This window comes from Rhinoderma darwinii, chromosome 1, assembly GCF_050947455.1.
Source record: "Rhinoderma darwinii isolate aRhiDar2 chromosome 1, aRhiDar2.hap1, whole genome shotgun sequence".
Classification (NCBI taxonomy): Eukaryota; Metazoa; Chordata; class Amphibia; order Anura; family Rhinodermatidae; genus Rhinoderma; species Rhinoderma darwinii.
The window spans coordinates 299,711,090-299,732,714 of NC_134687.1; the positions used below are offsets into that span (position 1 = coordinate 299,711,090).

At 45.4% G+C, this 21,625-nt stretch overlaps 1 protein-coding gene across 1 annotated transcript in view; it reads right to left on the reverse strand.

Moving 5' to 3' along the window:
* Positions 1-9,639, reverse strand: part of LOC142746274 (CTD small phosphatase-like protein 2-A) — a 67,068-nt gene extending 57,429 nt beyond the window's left edge. Inside the window, exons 1-2 of the mRNA XM_075854907.1 lie at positions 9,595-9,639; positions 3,513-3,633 (exon numbers count right to left, since the gene is read on the reverse strand). Of these exons, the coding sequence (XP_075711022.1) occupies positions 3,513-3,633; positions 9,595-9,639 (166 nt within the window). The remainder of the gene's footprint in view (positions 1-3,512; positions 3,634-9,594) is intronic.
* Between the last annotated feature and the right edge of the window lie 11,986 nt (positions 9,640-21,625).

Genomic DNA, 21,625 nt, shown 5'->3' on the forward strand with positions numbered 1-21,625 from the left:
GAGGTTAGAGACGGAAATGCCCAAAGGGCATGTCGCTTTTTCCCACGAGCGTTTTTTTTTATCCAGGAAATAAAACGCCTCCGTCTCCCATTGAAATCTATAGGAGGCCATTTTGAATTTTTTTTGGCATAGTTTCAGATGCGATTTCCATGTCAAAAACAGCGCCAAAATACTCTGTCTGAACTAGCCCTAAGGGTATATTCATAAAAGTCAGAAATGCTGCGTAAGGGTATGTTCACACGCACTGTTTTCAGACGTAATTCGAGCGTTTTACGCTTCGAATTACGCCTGAAAAAACGGCTCCATTACGCCTACAAACATCTGCCCATTGCTTTCAATGGGTTTTACTGTGTTCTGTTCCCACGGGGCTTTATTTTACGCGTTGCTGTCAAAATACGGCGCGTAAAAGAAGCCCGCGAAAAAGAAGTGCATGTCCCTTCTTGGGACGTTTTTGGAGCCGTTTTTCATTGACTCCATTGAAAAACAGCTCCAATAACGTCCGTAAAATACGCCGCGAAAAACGCGAGTTGCTACAAAAACGTCTGAAACTCAAGAGCTATTTTCGCCTGAAAACAACTCTGTATTTTCAGACGTTTTTTGCTAAGCCGTTTGAACATACCCTAAAAGTGCACAGCATATCCGACCTAGAACCCGCAGGGAATTCCGGACGAAGAACCACACCAAACTGGGCTGCAGATTTTCATCTGGAATCGCCGCTGCGGCAAACAGAGTTGGGGAAGAAAAGCCAATAATTACCTCACTGTCGTTGCCATACAGATGCGTCCCTCCATGCAGCCCGGCCTCCTGTGACAGCTACAGCCCTTGATTGGATGCAGCAGTCACATGTGATTAGACGTCAACCCAGAAGGCCGGGCTGCATGAAAAAAAGCCCAGTGAACAAAGAGCCGTCGCTGTGACAATGCCAAGGGGAATAATATTTGCTATTTGTTGCGGCTTTTAACTTTCCATTGAATCCATTGATTTCACAGCATAAATGGATATGCTGCAGATCAAACAAACAAAAAACGCACAGCAGGTCATTTTATGTACGTTATCTCAGCGGATTTTTTTCCGCAGCGTGGATGAGATTTGTTTAAGGGTATGTTCACACGAGGGCGTCCGTTACGGCTGAAATTACGGGGATGTTTCAGCCTGAAAACATCCCCGTAATTTCAGCCGTAACGGCATGTGCAGGCGCTTGAACACCGCGTCAATTACGGCCGTAATTAGCGCTGCTATTCATTGGAGTCAATGAATAACGGCTCCAATTACGGCCAAAGAAGTGACAGGTCACTTCTTTGACGCGGGCGTCTATTTACGCGCCGTCATTTGACAGCGGCGTGTAAATATACGCCTCGTGTGAACAGACAAACGTCTGCCCATTGCTTTCAATGGGCAGATGTTTGTCAGCGCTATTGAGGCGCTATTTCCAGACGTAATTCGGGGCAAAAACGCCCGAATTACGTCCGTAAATAGGCCGTGTGAACATACCCTAAGTCTCATCCAGCTTGCGGCTACTGTAAATGCTGTGGATTTTCCACATAGAATCCTCTGGAGGATATTCTGCAGCGTTTTTGTTTCATGCAAACTTAAATACATTGATTAATGTGAATGGTATATATACACTAGGTGTACAGCTTTTCAAGATACCAGTTAAATTAGAAGTGGCATATTTGTATTATACCATAGACAGGTAGTGCCCTTCTAGGTGCGGACAGAGGTCTGTGTTTATTTACGGTTATTTCAAATCTAAATCTATAAAATACGACAATGTCTGGGCACTCCATAAGCTGCCATGTTACAGGTCTACTGATATAGAACTAGGAGCAGGTGTCGATTTTAGCTATAGTTTACGCCACTTTCTGGCGTAAATTATAGTAGATCTGATGGGTTGACCCGTAAATGACGACTTTTGCAAATTTTCGAAGACAGAAAACTGGCGTAGAAATATTAATAAATCCCCCCCCCCCCCATGTGTGGTACACACGAATTTAACAACTAGTTTGTTTTTGTGTGGGTTAAATTTTTCGTGACTCTGTAGAAGATAAAAATATTAAAGTCCATGAAGACGTTAAACAAGTTGGCGCACTCAAAGGCCTTCGAATCTTTGAGACGGCCCTTGCCACCTGTTGTATTGACGTACCTCTGATGTGAACTTACTTGCCTTCTTCATGGACTTGTATATTTTTTAAATTTCCCTTTTTATCCCTGCTGAGCGCCATCTCAATTGGACTACTATCCCTGTTAGGCTGGGTTCACACGACCATGTTACGTCCGTAATGTACGGAACGTATTTCGGCCGGAAGACCCGGACCGAACACAGTGCAGGGAGCCGGGCTCCTAGCATCATAGTTATGTACGACGCTAGGAGTCCCTGCCTCTGCGTGGAACTACTGTCCCGTACTGAAAACATGATTACAGTACGGGACAGTTTTCCTGCAGCGAGGCAGGGACTCCTAGCATCGTACATCACTATGATGCTAGGAGCCCGGCTCCCTGCACGATTTTCGGTCCGGGTCTTCCGGCCGAAATACGTTCCGTACATTACGGACGTAACATGGTCGTGTGAACCCAGCCTAAGGCCTCATGCACACGAACTTATTTTTTTCCTCCCGTAAATACTGGCGTAAATACGGGTTCTTGGTCACAAGTATTCGACCCGTATTGCACCAGTATTTACGGACCCGTGCCCGTAAATACGGGTCCGGTGTCACCAGTATTCCACCCGTATTTACTGGCATGTTTTCACTGCAAAATTGCACTGCAGTAAGCTGCAGCCCCTTCTCTCTATCAGTGCAGGATAAAGAGAAAGGGCAGCCCTTTCCGTAGTAAAAGTAAAAGTAATTCATACTTACCCGGCCGTTGTCTTGGTGACGCGTCCCTCTTTCGACATCCAGCCCGACCTCCCTGGATGACGCGGCAGTCCATGTGACCGCTGCAGCGGTCACATGGGCTGAAACATAATTCCCGGGAGGCCGGACTGGAGGAAGAAGCAGGGAGTTCTGGGTAAGTATGAACTTCTATTTTTTTTACACGTTGATCTATATTGTGATCGGAAGTCACTGTCCAGGGTGTTGAAAGAGTTACTGCCGATCGTTTAACTCTTTCAGCACCCTGGACAGTGACTATCCCCTGACGTCGCCTAGCAACGCTCCCGTAATTACGGATGCACACACGTAGTCACCCGTAATTACGGGAGCCCCATAGACTTCTATGGGCCTGCCCGTGCCGTAATTACGGCCTATAATAGGACGTTCTATATTTTTCAACGGTACGGACACCTTCTCGTAAGCATACGGGGAGATACCCGTGGCCAATAGAAGTCTATGGGCCCGTAATTACGGCATTTTTACGTTTGTGTGCATGGGGCCTAATTTAGGGGATTTTGTGCACGTAGTGTGGGTCTATTTTCTTTTGTCGATATCAAAATATATGTTGATCCAACATGAAACCAACCCGGCAATTTGATATATCTACTGAAAACTGGTTGATGAATTGAACTGGTTATTTACCTTCATCTTCAAGAGAATCTTGTACGTTTTGGGCCTGGCGGAGAGTGTGTTTTGTGCTGGATGGGGTCACTGCATCATCCCTAAGGGCTGCAGGTTGAACAGCAGGTGACTTCAACTGCACCTAATAAATTAAGACATGATCAGCAAGGTGTAGAAACCACTTCTTTACCAGATTAAAATTAAAAGGGGCATCTAGTCAAAACGATCTTCTAGGGCAGTGGTTCCCAACCGGGGTGCAGCGGTACCCTGGGGTGCCGCGAGAACTGTCCCGGGGTGCCGCGGCACTCCGCTCATCCACTGCAACAAAACAAATTATATATATATTTTTTTGCTACAAGCTCCGCCCCCGACTTTGTAGCAGACATGACGCACGGACGTCTGTTACGAGTACCGCCCACCGCTTCCCACTAGAAGCCTGACGAGGGGGAGGAGCCATTAACGCTGGGCAGGGTAAGTATTTTTTTTCTTTAGTTTGTTAGCAGTTGTGTGAGAAATGGAGCCAGGGGAATGCCGGAAGTTGTAGTCCTCTCCTCTTATACCTCCACCTGTAATGTCCTCTGATATCCCATAATAACGTCCTGTACATGCTGGTAGTTGTAGTTCTCTCCTCTTATACCTCCTCTCTGTAATGTCCTCTGATATCCCATAATGACAGCCTGGACATGCTGGTAGTTGTAGTTCTCTCCTCTTATACCTCCTCTCTGTAATGTCCTCTGATATCCCACAATAACAGCCTGGAAATGCTGGTAGTTGTAGTTCTCTCCTCTTATACCTCCTCTCTGTAATGTCCTCTGATATCCCATAATAACAGCCTGGAAATGCTGGTAGTTGTAGGGGGGGGGGGAGACTGAGGCTGATGGTGCTTTTACTGGAGGGGGCTGATGGTCATTTTACTGGAGGGGCAGAGGCTGATGGTGACTTTACTGGGGGCGGCTGAGGCTTGTGGTCCCTTTACTGGAGGGGGCTTATGGTCTCTTTACTGAGGGGTCATTATACTGTGAGTGGGGGGCTGATGGTAATTTTACTGTGAGTGGGGGCTGATGGTCATTACTGTGGGTGGGAGGCTGATGGTAATTTTACTGTGAGTGGGCGGCTGATGGTCATTTTACTGTGAGCGGGGGGCTGATGGTCATTACTGTGAGCGGGCGGCTGATGGTCATTACTGTGAGTGGGGGGCTGATGGTCATTACTGTGAGTGGGGGGCTGAGGGGTCATTATACTGTGAGTGGGGGGCTGATATTCATTACTGTGAGTGGGGGGCTGAGGGGTCATTTTACTGTGAGTGGGGGGCTGATGGTCATTTTACTGTGAGTTGGGGGCTGATGGTCATTTTACTGAGTGACGGGCTGATGGTCATTACTGTGAGTGGGAGGCTGATGGTCATTTTACTGTGAGTGGGGGGCTGATGGTCATTTTACTGAGTGGCGGGCTGATGGTCATTACTGTGAGTGGGAGGCTGATGGTCATTTTACTGTGAGTGGGGGGCTGATGGTCATTTTACTGAGTGGCGGGCTGATGGTCATTACTGTGAGTGTGAGGCTGATGGTCATTTTACTGTGAGTGGGGGGCTGATGGTCATTTTACTGAGTGGCGGGCTGATGGTCATTACTGTGAGTGGGGGGCTGATGGTCATTTTACTGTGAGTGGGGGGCTGATGGTCATTTTACTGAGTGGCGGGCTGATGGTCATTACTGTGAGTGGGAGGCTGATGGTCTTCGAGTGGTTTCCGTCTCTGACCTCCCATTGAAATTAATAGGAGGCAGGAAAACCCTCCGGCGCTCGTTTGGTGCTTTTTTGTCTGCGGTTTTTGCATTCGCTTCAACGGCTTAAAAAAAATGTGGGCAAAAAACACAGCAAAAAAAAGTCAAACAATGCTGTCAATTCAAAATCTGCCTCAAAATTCCTAAGGGTATGTGCACACACACTAATTACGTCCGTAATTGACGGACGTAATTCGGCCGCAAGTAGTGGACCGAACTCAGTGCAGGGAGCCGGGCTCCTAGCATCATACTTATGTACGATGCTAGGAGTCCCTGCCTCTCCGTGGAACTACTGTCCCCTACTGAAAACATGATTACAGTACGGGACAGTTGTCCTGCAGCGAGGCAGGGACTCCTAGCATCGTACATAAGTATGATGCTAGGAGCCCGGCTCCCTGCACTGTGTTCGGTCCGGGACTTCCGGCCGAAATACGTCCGTCAATTACGGACGTAATTAGTGTGTGTGCACATACCCTCAATGAATTTGTAGGCAGATTTTTAGTTTCTGCCTTACAAAAAAACGTTGTGTGAACATACCCTAAGGGCTTATTCAGACGAACGGGATATATGTCCGTGCAACGGCCGTCGCACGGACCTATGTTAATCAATGGGGCCGTGTAGACAGTTGCGTGATTTTTACGCAGCGTGAGTCCGCTGCGAAAAAGTCACGACATGTCCGTTCTTTGGGCGTATTTCGCGCATCACGCACCCATTGAAGTCAATGGGTGCGTGAAAATCACGCGCACCACACGGAAGCACTTCCGTGGGATGAGCATGATTCGAGCAACAGCTGTGAAACTATGAATGAAAACAGAAAAGCACCACCTGCTTTTCTGTTTACAAACATCCAAACGGAGTGTCATAATGATGGCGGCTGCAAAACGCACACGCTTATGTGAATCCGGCCTAAGAGTGTAGTGCTTGTTTTTAGCCATTTTTTGTCGTTTTGTAAACAATTTTAGGTAGGGGTGCCCTGAGAACTTTTTTTTTTTTTTCCTGGGGTGCCTCAAGCCTGAAAAGGTAGGGAAACTCTGTTCTAGGGTTTGGACAAACATAGCATTTGGGGAGATATTCAGAAAATCAGGTCAAAACCGTGATAGAACTGCTAAATGTGGATTCGACCCCAACCTGAGAATCTCTCATTGGGAGATCTTATCCTGGACCATCACTGACTTCCAGAACCAAGTATACAGAATGTTTTATCCCCTTCGGCGCTGCTCACAGATTTCTGTTACTGTAAGGCTGGGTTCACACGACCTATTTTCAGACGTAAACGAGGCGTATTATGCCTCGTTTTACGTCTGAAAATAGGGCTACAATACGTCGGCAAACATCTGCCCATTCATTTGAATGGGTTTGCCGACGTATTGTGCAGACAACCTGTCATTTACGCGTCGTCGTTTGACAGCTGTCAAAACGACGACGCATAAAAAGACAGCCTCGTCAAAAGAAGTGCAGGACACTTCTTTCAGACGTAATTTGAGCCGTTCTTCATTGAACTCAATAAAGCACAGCTCAAAATTTACGGCTGTCAGAGAAGCCTCGCAAAATGCGAGGAGCAATTACGGCTGAAACGAGGCAGCTGTTTTCTCCTGAAAACAGTCTGTCTTTTCAGATATAAAAGCCTCTCATCGTGTGCACATACCCTAAGGCTGGGTTCACACAATCTATTTTCAGATGTAATGGAGGCGTTTTACGCCTCGAACTACGTCTGAAAAAACGGCTCCAATACGCCGGCAAACATTTGGCCATTACTTTCAATGGGCTTTACGATGTACTGTGCCGACGACCTGTCATTTTACGCGTCGCTGTCAAAAGACGGCTCGTAAAATTACAGCCTCGTTAAAAGAAGTGCAGGACACTTCTTGGGACGTTTTTGGAGCCGTTTTCTCATAGACTCCAATGAAAACCGCTCCAAAAATGGCCGTAAAAAACGAACGCGACTTGCTCAAAAAACGTCTGAAAATCAGGGGCTGTTTTCCCTTGAAAACAGCTCCGTATTTTGAGATGTTTTTGACTCTACATGTGAACATACCCTATGGGTATGTTCACACGCTTAAGGGTATGTGCACACGTAGTGACCAAAAACGTCTGAAAATCCAGAGCTGTTTTCAAGGGAAAACAGACCCTGCTTTTCAGACGTTTTTTGACCAACTCGCATTTTTCGCGCCGTTTTCGCTGCGTTTTTTACGTCCGTTTTTGGAGCTGTTTTCATTGGAGTCTATGAGAAAACAGCTCCAAAAACGTCCAAAGAAGTGTCCTGCACTTCTTTTGACGAGGCTGTATTTTTACGCGTCGTCGTTTGACAGCTGTAAATAACAGGTCGTCTGCACAGTACGTCGGCAAACCCATTCAAATGAATGGGCAGATGTTTGCCGACGTATTGTAGCCATATTTTCAGACATAAAACGAGGCATAATACGCCTCGTTTACGTCTGAAAATAGGTCGTGTGAACCCAGCCTTACAAAAAACGTCTGAAAAATACGGAGCTGATTTCAGAGAAAACAGCCTCTGATTTTCAGGCGTTTTTGAAGCGGAGAATGAAATTTGGAGGTTCTTTTGAGGCTTCTTTTCAGATGTTTTTTGAGGCGTTTTTCATAGTGTTCAATGGAAAATCAGCTCCAAATAACGCCTCAGTGACATGCTACTTCTTTTTACGGAGCGTCTTTTTACGCTCCGTTTTTTGACAGCGAAGCGTAAAATAAAGGCTTGTGGGAACAGAACATCGTAATTCCCATTGAAAGCAATGGGCAGATGTTTGTAGGCATATTAGGGGCGTTTTTTCAGGCGTAATTCGAGGCATAAAACGCCCAAATTACGTCTGAAACCACTGCGTGTGAACATACCCTAAATGTGACAACATTCGAAGCACACCGACATGGATTAGATGAAACCTTTGCTTAGCACGTTTTCAGTAGCATATCTAGGAGTAGTGCTAAAGGGGACTGCTCTGTAGTGTTTTCATTTTGGAAATCAGTGATGGTTGCAGGTCACAATCTTCAAAGTGACCTTCTCACATGCATCTATGATATATCAGGAATCATTTTGACTGGATTACTATGGAGTACTATGCTGCAGTTAATATAGGAGACCTCACGTACAGCAACTCCATCTGTACTGTTTATATTTCATAAACTAACTAAGGCCTCATAAGACCCATATTGCACTTTGTGTGTGGCTACATGGTGCCTCCACGAGGCATGCCATAATACATACTTGGTAACAGTCCCGAATTAGCCGGGACTGTCCCGAATTTTTAGAGACAGTCCCGGCAAATTACTGTCCCGGGACTTCTCCCGGCAACCGCTACATTCAATTGTATCTGCGTCCTCAGGACGCAGATACATTTTAATACTATGGCAGAGCAGGAAACTACCAGGTTCCTGCTTTGTCATTCACTCCTCCTGGAGCGCCAGAATCCTTGGCCAAAGCGTTGCCGATGCCCTGGCCGGGGATTCCGCTCATAGAAGAAGCCCGACTACACTGTCCATATAAGGGCATTGACGTCAGGGCACCTCCTGCAGCGGAATCCACGACCAGAGCAACGGTGAAGCTCTGCCTGGGGATTCCCTTCCTAGAGGGAGCAACATTGGCTCTATCAACAGGGTGGGGGGGGGGTGCCATTATCTACATGGGGAGTATGTGGCATTATCTACAGCAGGGGTGTCAGACACGTGGCCCGCTCTCTGCTCTGAGAATAGTGCTCTGGAGAAGCCCCTGACATCACTGTCCATATATGGACAGTGATGTCAGGAGCAGAGTTGGAGTCCCAGGCAGAGTGCTAGTAGGGCTGTGAGGCTCTATCTACAAGAGGGGCTGTGAAGCACTATCTACAAGGGAGGGCTTGGGAAATAGTTACAAAAGGGATGTGTGGCACTATCTACAGGGGGCACTGTGGCATTATCTACAGGAAGCAGTGCCTAGCAATATCTACAAGGGGCAGTGTGTGGAGCACCATCTACAAGGGGCACGGAGTATTGCACTATATATGCTGGTTTTTACGCTACCAGTAGTGGTCAGCACATATCACCTAGCCCCAGTGATAAAGTGAGACATCACCTGCCTGTAAACAATCAGATAACCAGAGAGAGATACCGGGCACCATTGTAGTTGTCAGCCAAACTAGTGCAGACATTTTTGTTCATTTATTTATATGCAGAAATTCTGAAAAGCCACGCCCACCCATCCGATAAGTCACGCCCCCATAAGACACACCCACCAAAGACACCACACCCTAAGTGGCCCTGGAAAAAAATTCAAATGTTGGCAACTATGCATAATACGGCATGTGTTGGAGAAAGCTCTAAAAGCCGCTTTGTACCTCCGTGTAAAAATCAGTGTCAACCAGAGATAAATTATGACCCATAGCAAGATACTGGCAGCGTATTTGGGATCCGTGCGATACAGACCCTGCATACGGTTGTTTGTATGAGGTCTACAACTGGGTGTAGTCATCACCTTATTTCCCTAGTGGCAGAACGTTGCGATACCATCTCACCCAGGCAGCAGAGCTCTTAAATGCTCACCTTTCGCAGTCCCCTTCTCATAGGCTGTGGGGTCAGGACATTGATACTTTCTGCTCTTTTCCTTGGCGTATTAGGCTCTTTTGGAGGCTGGGTTGGAATTGTACGAGACCGCAGAATCATTTCCAGGCTTCATCCAGAATCCAATACGATCACAACAACTGAAAATCCCCAGCAGAATGTTTATGCTGAAAATAATTAAATCATACAATTTATATATAAATAATTGATATGACTGCAACATAGATCCGATCACAATACTGAAGTGCGTCATGATTTTGGACATCAGGGGAGCCGTGGCGTCATATGAACAATCTGCTGTAGCGTGTGGAGGGAGTTGGTTGCATAGAGGACTGTATGTAGTTCTATACACTGCACTCCTAGCTAGCTATATAGAGGGGGCTGCATGGGTGACGTATCCCACCGTATACATATACATTGTGATACGTTTCAGCCTACTTTGGAGGTATAAGGTGAGAGTCCTTCTGCCATACGCCTTCAACGTAGTGTGAACAAGGCCGAACGCAGTGTAGCAGAAGCAGTGCGCCACTCAGCTGTGTAACAATCGCGGTGGCAAGGGGTGTGAGCGTGACCCGCCTGGAGGGGAAGGGGGCCCAACCAGTATCCCCCCCGGACTGCCACATTAGGCCCCAGGAGAGGTCTGTACCGCATGCCAGTTTTGACCTCCGCACACTCCCCCTGCGGACAAAAAAAAACAACAGGATTTTGAGATCTGGAGCAACCAGAGCTTCTGAAATTAACTATGATCGCCACATACAATTTTCCAGATGTGTCACACAACAGGGAAAACATACAGAAGGAATGAAATGATAAATGTCTTTGTACACACAATTTGAAATAATAAATTTCTTAGGGTAAAGCACAGAAACAAAAACAAAACACACACACACCCACACGAAACAAAACTTTGCCATATACTTTTCAAAGCCAGCGAATCACTGCCCGCTGCCGTTATGTCGGCATCAGGGAAGTGCTGGTGCCCACTCGGCCTCCGGGTGCTTTACGCGCCCACCTGCTTAGATGAACTATAGCCGTGGTAGATCGCAGATAAAAATGATTTAAAAAAACACACACGAAACAAAAACTTTGCCATATACTTAACTTTTCAATGCCGAAGAATCACTGCCCGCTGCCGTTATGTCGGCGTCAGCACCCAGCGAACCAAGTGCAGGGAGGGGCCCACTGCTCTTGTAGGGCCCCACTCGGCCGCCGGGTGCTTTACGCTTAAATTACCTATAGCCGTACGGGGTAGATCGAGGAGAGGAGCAGATAAAAATAATTTTTTTTAAAAACCTCACCTAACACGTTCCCACGACGAGCCGAATGGTCCTGTCACTGCTTCTTACTGGTACTTGGCGCCACTCGCATCCGCAATAACGAACTGATTACGTCATCTGCGCCCAGCGCTTGGTTATTGTGGATGCGAGCGGCAAGTACCAGTATGAGGGGACCGTTCAGCTCGTCCTGGGAACGTGTGAGGGTTTTTTTTAAATTATTTTTATTGGGGCAAAGCCAAGGCACCAAACTGGGGATTAGCTTTTATATGGAAGCAAAGACAACCGACTAGCTTCTATATGGGGGCATGTGTGTGTGTGTGTGATACTGTCGGATGGGCCCTGTATCTAATCCTGCCACATGTTGGGCTTAGATACAGGGCACCAGCAGACAGTAAGCTTATACAGTATAAGATTACTGTGTGCTGGAGCCCTGTATCTAAGCCTACCTCGTGGTAGGCTTAGATACATGGTCTAACAGACAGTATCACACATGGGCCCTGTATCTAAGCTTACCACCTTTGTTACTAATTGTTTTTTTGTGTTTTTTCACAGGTTCGGTCGTTGGACTACGTCGGATTCGAGGACTACTTCGATGACGGCTTGTTTTATTTTCAATAAAATGGTTAATGAGGGTTGTGTGTGGGGGGGTTTTATTTCAATAAAATATTTTTTCTGTCTGTATTTTCTTTTAAACTTTTATTACTACCACTTTAGTAATGGCCGCTGGCTGATTTACAGCGTCCACTACTAAGGCGGGGCTTAATATTACTCGGCTCGTCACGGCAACCTTAGTGGCGGTGGGTACCGTGGTAATAATTGGGGTTAGTGTTCGCTCCGCACCGGCTAACGCTAAGCCCCGCCTTAGTAATGGACACAGACAATCAGCCAGCAGATATTACTAAGCTGGTAGTAATAAAGTTCCAAAAAAATACAAGGACATGGAAGAAATATTTTATTGAAATAAAAACCCCCACACAACCCTCGTTAACCATTTTATTGAGAATAAAAAAAACTTCATCCTCTAAGTAGTCCTCGAATCTGAAGTAGTCCAACATCTGAACCTGTAAAAAAATAAATAAAAACAATTAGTAACACATAAAGAAAGCAAAACAATTCTTATACTTACCTTTCCTGGGTCGAAGGAGCTGCAATGTCAGCAAGCTGAGCCCTATATCTAAGGCCTTATTCACACTAACGTGTTTTACGTCCGTGCTACGCGCGTGATTCTCACGCGCGTCACACGGACCTATGTTAATGAATGGGGCCGCTCAGACGGTCAGTGATTTCCACGCAGCGTATGTGCGCTGCGTGAAACTCACGACATATCCTATATTTGCCCGTGTTTCGCACAGCACGCACTCATTGAAGTCAATGGGTGCGTGCAAATCGCACTCGGCACACGGAAGCACTTCCGGGTGCCGCGCGTGATTCGCGCAACAGTAGTAAAAAGCACCACGTGCTTTTCTGTTTGTAGACATAAAACCAGAGAAAATTACGCAGCCACGCACCATATGCTGATGCCACACGGACCTTTTGCGCGTGCAAAACGCCGCGTTTTTTGCGCACGCAAAACGGACATGTCCGTGTGAATAAGGCCTAACCCTATCATGTGTGATACTGTTTGCTGGGGCCATGTATCTAAGCCCATCATCTGTGATACCGTCTGCTGGGGCCATGTATCTAAGGGTATGTGCACACACAAAATAAAAAAACGTCTCAAAATACAGAGATGTTTTCAAGGGAAACCAGCTCCTGATTTTCGACATTTTTTAATGAAATTCGCGTTTTCCGCTGCGTTTTTGGAGCAGTTTTTCTATAGAGTCTATGAAAAACGGCTCCAAAAATGGCTGAAGTAGTGACATGCACTTCTTTTTCGCGGGCGTTTTTTTGTTTTGTTCTTTTACGAACGGCCGCGTAAAAAACACCCCGTCGCAACAGAACGCCGTTTTTCCCATTGAAATCAATGGGCAGATGTTTGGAGGCATTTTGCTTCAGATTTTTCAGCCGTTTTTCGGGACGTTTACGGCCCGAAAAACGTCTGAAAACACTCCGTGTGAACATACCCTAAGCCTGTCATGTATGATACTGTCTGCTGAGACAATGCATCCAATTCTATCCAGCGGTGTAGCTATAGGAGCCTTAGGCCAGATTTACACGAGCGTGTGCATTTTGCGTGCACGCAAAAAACGTGGCGTTTTGCACGTTCAAAAGGTACTTAACAGCTCCGTGTCTCAGCCCCGTATGATGCGTGGCTGCGTGATTTTCGCGCAGCCGCCATCATTATGACACTGTATGTTTTTTTAAACAGAAAAGCACGTGGTGGTTTTCTGTTTTCATTCATACTTCTTACTGCTGTTGCGCGAATCACGCACGTCCCACGGAAGTGCTTCCGTGTGCTGCGCGTGATTTTCACGCACCCATTGACTTCAATGGGTGCGTGATGCGCGAACAACGCACAAATATAGGACATGTCGTGAGTTTTACGCAGCGGACAGACGCTGCGCAAAAATCACGGACAGTCTGCACGGCCCCATAGACTAACATAGGTCTGTGCGACGCGCGTGAAAATCACACGCGTTGCACAGACGTATTACACGTTCATCTAAATAAGCCCTTAGTCTCATAGATATGCAATCTCCGATATGTATGTAAAAGTTTATTTATTTTTCGGGAGGGCGGGGTAAATAAAAGATATGGGGCACAAGCCCTGAAACATATAAGACCCTAGCAGCACTCCTGGGCCTAACTAATATATGGGGGCACAAAGGAGACGAACAGCGCACAAAGAAAGGACATGTCGTAAGTTTTATGCAACGCACTCGCGCTGCGCAAAATTCACGCACTGTCTGCACTGCCCCATAGCCTAATATAGGTGCGTATGACGCACGTGAAAAGCACGCGCGTCGCACGCGCGTATATTACGCTCGTGTAAATGATGCCTTATACTGACATATTAACGTTACTGAAGTGTTAAGACAGTGAATAGACATTCCTTCGTCAGGACGGGATGTCTATTCACAATCCCAATACTTCGTTAACGATTGTTTGGTACTTACAGCAGAGCAAGAGATTACGCGAGATTACGCTTTGCTCTGCTGTAAGTACCAAACAAACGTTAACGAAGTATTGGGATTGTGAATAGACATCCCGTCCTGACGAAGGAATGTCTATTCACTGTCTTAACACTTCAGTAACGTTAATATGTCAGTATAAGGCATCATTTACACGAGCGTAATATATGCGCGTGCGACGCGCGTGCTTTTCACGCGTGTCGTACGCACCTATATTAGGCTATGGGGCAGTGCAGACAGTGCGTGAATTTTGCGAAGCGAGAGTGCGTTGCGTAAAACTCACGACATGTCCTTTCTTTGTGCGCTGTTTGCGCATCACGCACCCATTGAAGTCAATGGGTGCATGAAAACCACGCAGGTCGCACGGAAGCAATTCCGTGCGAACTGCGTGATTCGCGCAACAGCTGTCAAACTCTGAATGTAAACAGAAAAGCACCACGTGCTTTTCTGTTTACAAACATCCAAACGGAGTGTCAAAATGATGGCGGCTGCGTGAAAATCACGCAGCCGCGCATCATATACTGATGACACACGCAGCTGTTAAGTGCCTTTTGCGCACGCAAAACTCCGCGTTTTTTGCGTGCGCAAAACGCACACGCTCGTGTAAATCAGGCCTAAGACAGCACATAAGGATCTAGCAGGATCCCTATGTGCTGTGTAAATGAATGGAGAGGAGTGCATGACGCTGATTGGTCACTGATTGGTCAGCGTCATACACTCCTCTGTACAACGCCCACTTGGACTAAAGTAAAAGTACGCCCACTTGGGCATTAAGAAAGCTCATTAGCATAAAGCTAAAATCGCTCCTAACGTGGTGAAAATAGATAGTATTTCTAAATAAAAAGCATTACTGTCACCTACATTACAGCGCCGATCTCCTTATATAGGAGATAGGCCACTTATAATGTGGTGACAGAGTCTCTTTAAAGGTCACATTTTTTGGGGGGGTTGGTGCCCTGTAAGGGACAGTATAGGTGGTATTGGTAGAGACAGTTTATCAACATCACGTTTACCTCCAGGTACTGAAATACTCAAGCCTACAGATACGAGGTCTTCCGGAAAGCACAACCTCCATGTAACAGGTACATCAAGATTCACACATCGCAGAAACGGCACCATCTGGATTAATTGGCCCATGACTTATATGTGAACGGTAAGTGATCCATGGTTACATCCTTCTGGCATAATGTTTCTGCCTTTATACTGCCGCCGCTCGAGTTGGACCGCAAAGGGGCCCACTAAGGTTCTGTCGCCCAAGGGCCGGGCTGGGCCAGGCCTGGTGCTATACATACTGCACAGCAAGCAGCAATGAGCCACCGTAGTCATGTGACATTGTAACAATAATAGACATCATGTAAACTATAAATGGTTTCTTTTCACCATCACTCACACCAGGGTTAACTCATGATACTTTTGTTAACATTTTTACTGCTGGATTCCATTGTCATTTCTTAGTTCAATTCAGGGTTTAGCTGCGATGCAGTTTTACCTGCAAAAAACACGTGGACATTGATGGTATGTTCAAACTTTCCTGCTACTGTATTACGCCGCAGATTTTCTGTGAAATCTGCAGCGTATCTGCTAAGGGTATGTGCACACGTAGTGACCAAAAACGTCTGAAAATACGGAGCTATTTTCAAGGGAAAACAGACTCTGATTTTCAGACGTTTTTTGAGCAACTCGCATTTTTCGCTGCGTTTTTTACGTCCGTTTTCATTGGAGTCTATGAGAAAACGGCTCCAAAAACGTCCCAAGAAGTGTCCTGCACTTCTTTGACGAGGCAGTCATTTTACGCATCGTCGTTTGACAGCTGTCAAACGACGTGTAAATGACAGGTCGTCGGCACAGTACGTCGGCAAACCCATTCAAATGAATGGGCAGATGTTTGCCGACGTATTGGAGCCGTATTTTCAGGCGTAAATCCAGGCATAATACGCCTCGTTTACGTCTGAAAATAGGTCGTGTGAACCCAGTCTAAGTGTATAAGGCCTTGTTCACACAGTGCAGATTTGCTGCAGATTTTGCTTGCATTTTTTAAGCCAAAACCAGAATTGGATCCAGGAGAGCAGCCCTATAAGGCCTTCCCTTATATATTTCTTCTGTTTAGGCTCTGTTCCTGGTTTTGGCTTGATAGAATACTGGCAAAATCTGCAACAAATCTGTGTGAACAAATCTCAGGCTGCAGAAAAATTATTGTAAACCTGTAGCTGTGAATTCACAGGGCATATGTTGCAGAATTTCCTCATTGTGTTCAACGGGGAAGGCAAATTTCTCAATAAATGCCATTGTTTGCGGAATATGCGATTTGCAGCAAAATCTGCAGGTTAAAAAAATAAAATAAAGCCTTTACTTAACTTTTGCTATGGCAACACACGGAGAGGCGAGTTTATGGATTTCTTTTTTTGGCAGCCGTTTCCACGGCGGAAAATCTGGCCGAATATTAAAGCACCATTTGGTGTGAATATACAGCCAGATTTCGCTGCGTGTTCTGGGTCTTATACGCTGCAGAGTTTTCTGCAGCATATATGCCCTGTGTAAACATACCTTGAGTGTGTATTCAGACCTTGCAGTTGAGGTGAGGTTCTTGCGGTGGTTTTACAGTTTTAATAAGCTTTACCTGGGCTAGCTGCAGAACCTCGCCGATTCGTGTTAAAACCACACGCGGCTTTTGCCATGCATTTCTTGGCCGCACAGCGAGAACAACACCTCAACCACACCGTCTGAATACACCCTAAGGCTGGATTCACACGAGCATGTTATGTCGGTAATGGATTTCGGCCGCAAGTCCCAGACCGAACACACTACAGAGAGCCGGGCTCCTATCATCATAGTTATGTACGACGCTAGGAGTCCCTGCCTCGCTGCAGGACAACTGTCCCGTACTGTAATCATGTTTTCAGTACGGGACAGTAGTTCCACGGAGAGGCAGGGACTCCTAGCATCGTACATAACTATGATGCTAGGAGCCCGGCTCCCTGTAGTGTGTTCGGTCAGGGACTTGCGGCCGAAATACGTTCCGTCCATTACGGACGTAATGTGCTCGTGTGAATCCAGCCTTTCAAGCATTTAAAAACAGTGCCGGTTTGCAACAAAACTGTATGTTTGTGCGGTTTTCGGAAGTTATAGGATAAATTCACACGTAGCGTAAATACTGCGGATTTTCCCCAATGGATTTAGTTGCGGAAAATCCACAGCAGAATACAGTAGCAGCAAAGTTTGAGCAAATCTCAACCACACGCTGCGTAAATGCGGAGTGGAAAAAACGCTTAAAAATTGACTTGCGGTGCGTTTTTTTAGTCCGCATCATGTCAATAGTATTTGCGTAATCGCTCCTTTTCTGTTGCAAGTTTTCCCAATTGAATTCAATGGGGATGTAAAACCCGCAACAAATAGAAGATGTTGAGATTTTTATGGTGGAAAAACTGCGATTCTGCCGCATAAATCGCAACTCAGAAAAAAAAAAAGCTCATTACTTTTCTAGAATTCTGTGCTTGTTCGTCCAGGCCGGGCTCCTGGGATGACGTTTCATCCCATGTGACCACTGCAACCAATTACAGGCTGCAGCGGTCATATGGGATGAAACGTCATCCCAGGAGGCCGGCCTGCAGGACGACAGGTGGACGCACCGCTATGGCTTCGTAAGTATGAAACGTATTGGGGTTTTTTTATGTGCGGTTTTCCACAGTGGACATTCCGGCCGAAAAACTGGTGTGGTTTTTCGGCTGGAATTCCCTGCGGTGCCCAGGGCGGACATTGCGGTGTGCTTTTATGCAGCTTATCTGCCCTGTGGGAACATACCCATATTGAAAATCCTATGAATACAAATGTCAGAAAAAATGCCATAGCTTCAGCATGCTCCATTTTCATAAGGCCAGGATCACACACAATGTTTTAATTCAGTTTTTGTGACAGTTTTTGGGCACAAATGAAAGGAGATGCATCCGCTTTTTCATTATATCTTTCTTTCCTTTTGCATCTACCTCTGGTTTTGGCTAAAGAAACTGAGCCAAAAACTACACCAAAAATTGCATCAAAGCTACCTGTATGATCCTGACCTGGAAATGCCAATAATGCAATTAAAAAGCCACAAACTTGTATGTTTAGACAATCTCATAATGTATTGTAGACTCACAGGAAACATCTGGCCACAGCCATGGCCCATTTCAGTATAGAACAGATGTTTGCACCTCTCTATACACTTAAAAAATTCTCAAAAAGGGGTGTGGCTTTAAATTCGCCAAAGATTTGTCACAAAATGCGGTTGCAAAATAAAACCAAATCAAAGAAGGATATAAGAAGGAGAAAAGTGTCTTGCGTGTTTAGCAAGATGCACCAAATTTATCATACAGCGTGAAGCCCTGTCATAAATTTGGTGCATCTTCTTACTGCCTGGTCTAAGATTACACTAAGGCCTGATTTACACGAGCGTGTGCGTTTTTCAAAAGGCACTTAACAGCTGCGTGTGTCATCAGTGTATGATGCGCGGCTGCGTGATTTTCGCGCAGCCGCCATCATTATGACACTCCGTTTGGATGTTTGTAAACAGAAAAGCACGTGGTGCTTTTATGTTTACATTCAGAGTTTGACAGCTGTTGCGCGAATCACGCAGTTCGCACGGAAGTGCTTCCGTGCGACCTGCGTGGTTTTCACGCACCCATTGACTTCAATGGGTGCGTGATGCGCGAACAGCGCACAAAGAAAGGACATGTCGTGAATTTTACACAACGCACTCGCGCTGCGCAAAATTCACGCACTGTCTGCACTGCCCCATAGCCTAATATAGGTACGTACGACACGCGTGAAAAGCACGCGCGTATATTACGCTCGTGTAAATGCTGCCTAATTTAGAATGTAGACGACCATGTAGACGGCCATTAAAACAAAGGCGTTTCAATGGGGTCATTCACACGGCCGTTGTTTCAACAGACTGTGTGAAGGGTCCGTTGAAAAATAGTACATGTCCTATTTTCTCATGTTTTCACGGATCCCTCGATAGACTCAAGTCTATGAGGGATCCGTCACAACGGGACCCGCACAGGTGCAACTCAGACGTGAAAAACATTCATGATACATTATACAGGATTCATGATTCCCGATTCATGATACATGATTACGGATTCATGATATGTTCACACGTAGTCAACAAAAACGTCTGAAAATCCAGAGCTGTTTTCAAGGGAAACCAGACCCTGCTTTTCAGACGTTTTTTTACCAACTCGCATTTTTCGCTGCGTTTTCGCGGCGTTTTCTACGTCCGTTTTTGGAGCTGTTTTCATTGGAGTCTATGAGAAAACAGCTCCAAAAACGTCCAAAGAAGTGTCCTGCACTTCTTTTGACGAGGCTGTATTTTTACGCGTTGTCGTTTGACAGCTGTCAAACGACGACGCGTAAATAACAGGTTGTCTGCACTGTACGTCGGCAAACCCATTCAAATGAATGGGCAGATGTTTGCCGACGTATTTGAGACGTATTTCCAGACGTAAAACGAGGCAAAATACGCCTCGTATACGTCTGAAATTTGGCCGTGTGAACATACCCTAACGATTCATGATTAACAGGTTCCCGACCGCTGGCTGTGTTTTCACAGCAAGCGGTCAGGGTCTCTGAAGTCCGCCGTATAGACTAATTACGGCGGCATTTCAGAGAGTGATCAGCGATCGCGTGCACACAGCCCTGTGCCCTAGCTGTTGCTAACAGCCCTGGTCACTGGGCAGAGTTTCAGGGGCCAATCTTTTGGTCCCTGAATATGTGATCGCTGTGATCGCTATAGGACCTATGCTTGAAAAAGATCCTATAGCAGGACGGAAACGTTGCAGCTGTTGACTGAATAAATCACATACTTTTTGGAACAATCGGAGTGCTGTGGGATTTCTTTCGTTTAGGTCTTATAATCCACGGATCTGGATTACCTGCTTGCACCCATTACCGTGTCGGAATCTGTCGCAGAGTGCTGCTTATCTCTACCTATATATTATATACAGTGAAGGAAATAAGTATTTTATCCCTTGCTGATTTTGTAAGTTTGCCCACTGTCAAAGACATGAACAGTCTAGAATTTTTAGGCTAGGTTAATTTTACCAGTGAGAGATAGATTATATAAAAAAAAAAAAACTGAAAATCACAGTCAAAATTATATCTATTTATTTGCATTGTGCACAGAGAAATAAGTATTTCATCCCTTTGGCAAACAAGACTTAATACTTGATGGCAAAACCCTTGTTGGCGAGCACAGCAGTCAGACGTTCTTTGTAGTTGATGATGAGGTTTGCACACATGTTAGATGGAATTTTGGCCCTCTCCTCTTTGTAAATCATTAAGATTTCGAGGCTGTCGCTTGGCAACTCGGATCTTCAGCTCCCTCCATAAGTTTTCGATGGGATTAAGGTCTGGAGACTGGCTAGGCCACTCCATGACCTTAATGTGCTTCTTTTTGAGCCAGTCCTTTGTTGCCTTGGCTGTATGTTTCAGGTCATTGTCGTGCTGGAAGACCCAGCCACGAGACATTTTTAATGTCCTGGTGGAGGGAAGGAGGTTGTCACTCAGGATTTGACGGTACATGGCTCCATCCATTCTCCCATTGATGCAGTGAAGTAGTCCTGTGCCCTTAGCAGAGAAACACCCCCAAAACATAATGTTTCCACCTCCATACTTGACAGTGGGGACGGTGTTCTTTGGGTCAAATGAGCAGCTTGCAGGAGCATATCGCATAATTATATCATAATTAAAGCTATTAGACAAAAATGCAATTGTGTATGCCGAATAAATGTGTAAAAAATAAATAAAAAATATATAATAAAAATAATTATTTATTATATATTTTTTAAGCGTTATTTTTATTATATTTTTTTTATTTATTTTTTACACATTTATACGGCATACACAATTGCATTTTTGTCTAATAGCTTTAATTATGATATAATTATGCGATATGCTCCGGCAAGCTGCTCATTTGACTCATGGTATTGTTCCTTGCATTGAACCTCTTCGCCACCGTAGCTGTTAGTGTTCGTCATGACCACATTATTTACAATACCTTACTATCTGACATAGTCTTTACAGTAGTTCTGTTATACTTATAATAAACATATACCCTGCTGCTTCTATTTTGCCATTTATGACTTATTAAAAACGAAGACTGGCTCATTTGCCTTTTTGTAAAACTTCCCCCCTGCGCGCTATGCGTTCCAACATAGTTTCCCGTCTCTTCCGGTATGTCTGTGTTTACAGGTTACCATGACAACGCGCTACTATGCGCTGTATTAAGATCTCGTAAAAAAAAAAAAAAATTTTTTTTTTTTAATCGTACTATCTCACCATCCCCTTGACAACTCCACATCATCTATTCCTTCCACATATTACATATAAAACACTTGTATGAACAATATATCATTAACTGTACTAAATGTGGCCTCTAATATAAATTATTATCAGTTAGCAACCCATTTGTGACTTTATTCACC